Genomic DNA, 2105 nt, shown 5'->3' with positions numbered 1-2105 from the left:
AATACTATATATATATAAAGCAAGCACAAACCGTTAAAAAAATATTTCTAAGGGATGCAAAAACTAGATGAATTTATAATATAAAAATAGACGAAACTGTATTTATTCTGTAGGCAAGTGTATAGCTCCAAAAATAAAATATCAAGTTTACTTTCTCAGGCATATAATTTGAAAAAAAAAACAAAATAGTCACTTATAACACACCATGCAGAATTAACCTACAATATCCAAGCTAAGATAAAGGTAAATGATTTGAACCATGCAATAAGGCTACTAAGCTAAATTGCTATAAATATCAGGGCTCTATGAGTATCAAAGAAAAATTCCACACTTACCCTATCTCCACAATTCACCAAAAAAGCTAAAATATCTTTAAATAAATATTTTGAAGGAGGTTATCGGGGTGAGGGTGTCAGGACGTTCGCCAAAAAAAGAAAGGTTTGCGAGTCCCGAAATATATAAAGGAGAAAAATAAAGATAATAACTTACAAAAATATAAATAATTAATAAAATGAAAATTTGACTGAATTTCAATAAGAGAGAAACATATTTCCGAGTAGATTAGAGATTTGCCAAGAAATGTGATAATAGTGAGACAACACAATGATGGTCGAGAAAACTGTATACCTACTATAAACATTTACATCGATTGAACATAAGATTTAGTTTATAAGGAAGGGGTCGGTGGGAAGAAAGTATTTGTAAAAGGAAGTCGTGGGTATAGGATGCCAGTACAATCGCCGGAAAGAAAAGCAGTGGTAAGGCGAGTCCCGACTGTTATATTTTTTCCGGGTAGGAGATAATTGGTAGGAAAGAGAAGCTCGTAAAAGGAAACTCGTGATAAGGTGTCAGATCAATCGCCAGGAAAAGAAATGCGAGACCTGAAAATTTAGAAGGAAAATTTTAACATAGTATTTAAGATTTAGTCTAAATGACAAAAAATAATCTGAGTAATTGGAATTCAAAATAATAAGTTAAATTGAAGAAAATAATAACTCGTGTAATTAAAGTTGAAAAAGAAATTAAAGTTTGGTTATATTGAGAGAAATAATTATATTCTATTTAAATTTATTGGTACTTTTAAATATTAAACTAATTATTAAGAGTATATTAAAAATCAAAACAATTTTCTTATCAAAATAAGTCTATAACCATCAAACATTAATAATATATTTCACATAAACTAATTGTCTGAAATGACAAATAAATTAAAGTCTGTTTCACATTTAAAAAAATTTGAAGAATTGTTTATGGCGGCGATAAACACTTTAGTAAGGAACAGGGTCGTTGTGGCTTACCTTGTGCTGGATATCGGCGTCGGGTCGCGATCTGGGAACAACGAGCGGGGTCGGGGGAAGGGGTCGAAGTAGTCGTGGTGAGCAGCGGTCGTCGGCGGTGTGTCGCGGTTACTGACTGTCTCTCTCGACTCCAAGTCCAAGTCTGGTCGCTAGGATGGCCTCTGGGCGCTCCTCCTGGTCTGTGGGCAGTATCTGAGCAATTTAAGTTCAATGGCTTGCCTGTCGGCTGGAACATTTAGTTCCTGCAGCAGTCTAGCAGCTGGTCGGCGTGCCACTGAGGGCCACTGCTTCGGTGAAGAGCCCGGTGAGGGCGGTCAGCTGCGCAGCTATCTCGGCCAAGACGGCTTGAAGGCTGCGCTGGGCGGGGGCGGCGGCTTCTGCTGCTGCATCGGCTGCTGGCGCCTCCGTTTGTTGCGGCGGAGTGGCTGGTGTAGGCGGCCACTCTATTCTCTGCCTGGGAGTCGCCCTGGGCCTCTTTGTGACCGGAAGGTCAGCCACAGATGCCGGCGGGCGAGGCAGTCGGTTGGCCGGGTAGCGAGGTTTCCTCCGGCGCTTCTTCTGCGGCATGTCGTCCTCAGCTTCATCCTCTGATGCGGAGTCCGCTGGTGACTCGTCCCGCGCAGGCCGCTTAGTCGGCTGGGCTGTTGGTCGCCTCGCCGCTGGTTTTGTTGGCCGGGGTTTGCGGCTCAACTGGACAGCTGCCTCTCTGGCTTCCTTGTAGGCTGGACACCCACGGTAGTTGGCGTTGTGATCACCGCCACAGTTGCAGCAGTGACCCTTCTCCGTTGATACTTTGGGGCAGTTCAT

At 42.0% G+C, this 2105-nt stretch overlaps 1 protein-coding gene across 1 annotated transcript; it reads right to left on the bottom strand.

Moving 5' to 3' along the window:
- Nucleotides 1-1550: 1550 nt before the first annotated feature.
- Nucleotides 1551-2105, bottom strand: LOC124355726 (transcriptional regulatory protein AlgP-like). The gene has a single exon (XM_046806885.1). The coding sequence runs from the start codon at nt 2103-2105 to the stop codon at nt 1551-1553; it is 555 nt and encodes a 184-aa protein (XP_046662841.1).

The sequence above is a fragment of the Homalodisca vitripennis genome, chromosome 2 (assembly GCF_021130785.1).
Source record: "Homalodisca vitripennis isolate AUS2020 chromosome 2, UT_GWSS_2.1, whole genome shotgun sequence".
NCBI classification, from domain to species: domain Eukaryota; kingdom Metazoa; phylum Arthropoda; class Insecta; order Hemiptera; family Cicadellidae; genus Homalodisca; species Homalodisca vitripennis.
Note: the sequence above shows the minus strand (reverse complement) of the source record. Positions and strands in the feature narration are given on the sequence as shown.

Excerpts from the sequence above, each read along its gene's own strand:
- LOC124355726 (XM_046806885.1), bottom strand. The coding sequence starts at position 2,105 with ATGAACTGCCCCAAAGTATCAACGGAGAAGGGTCACTGCTGCAACTGT.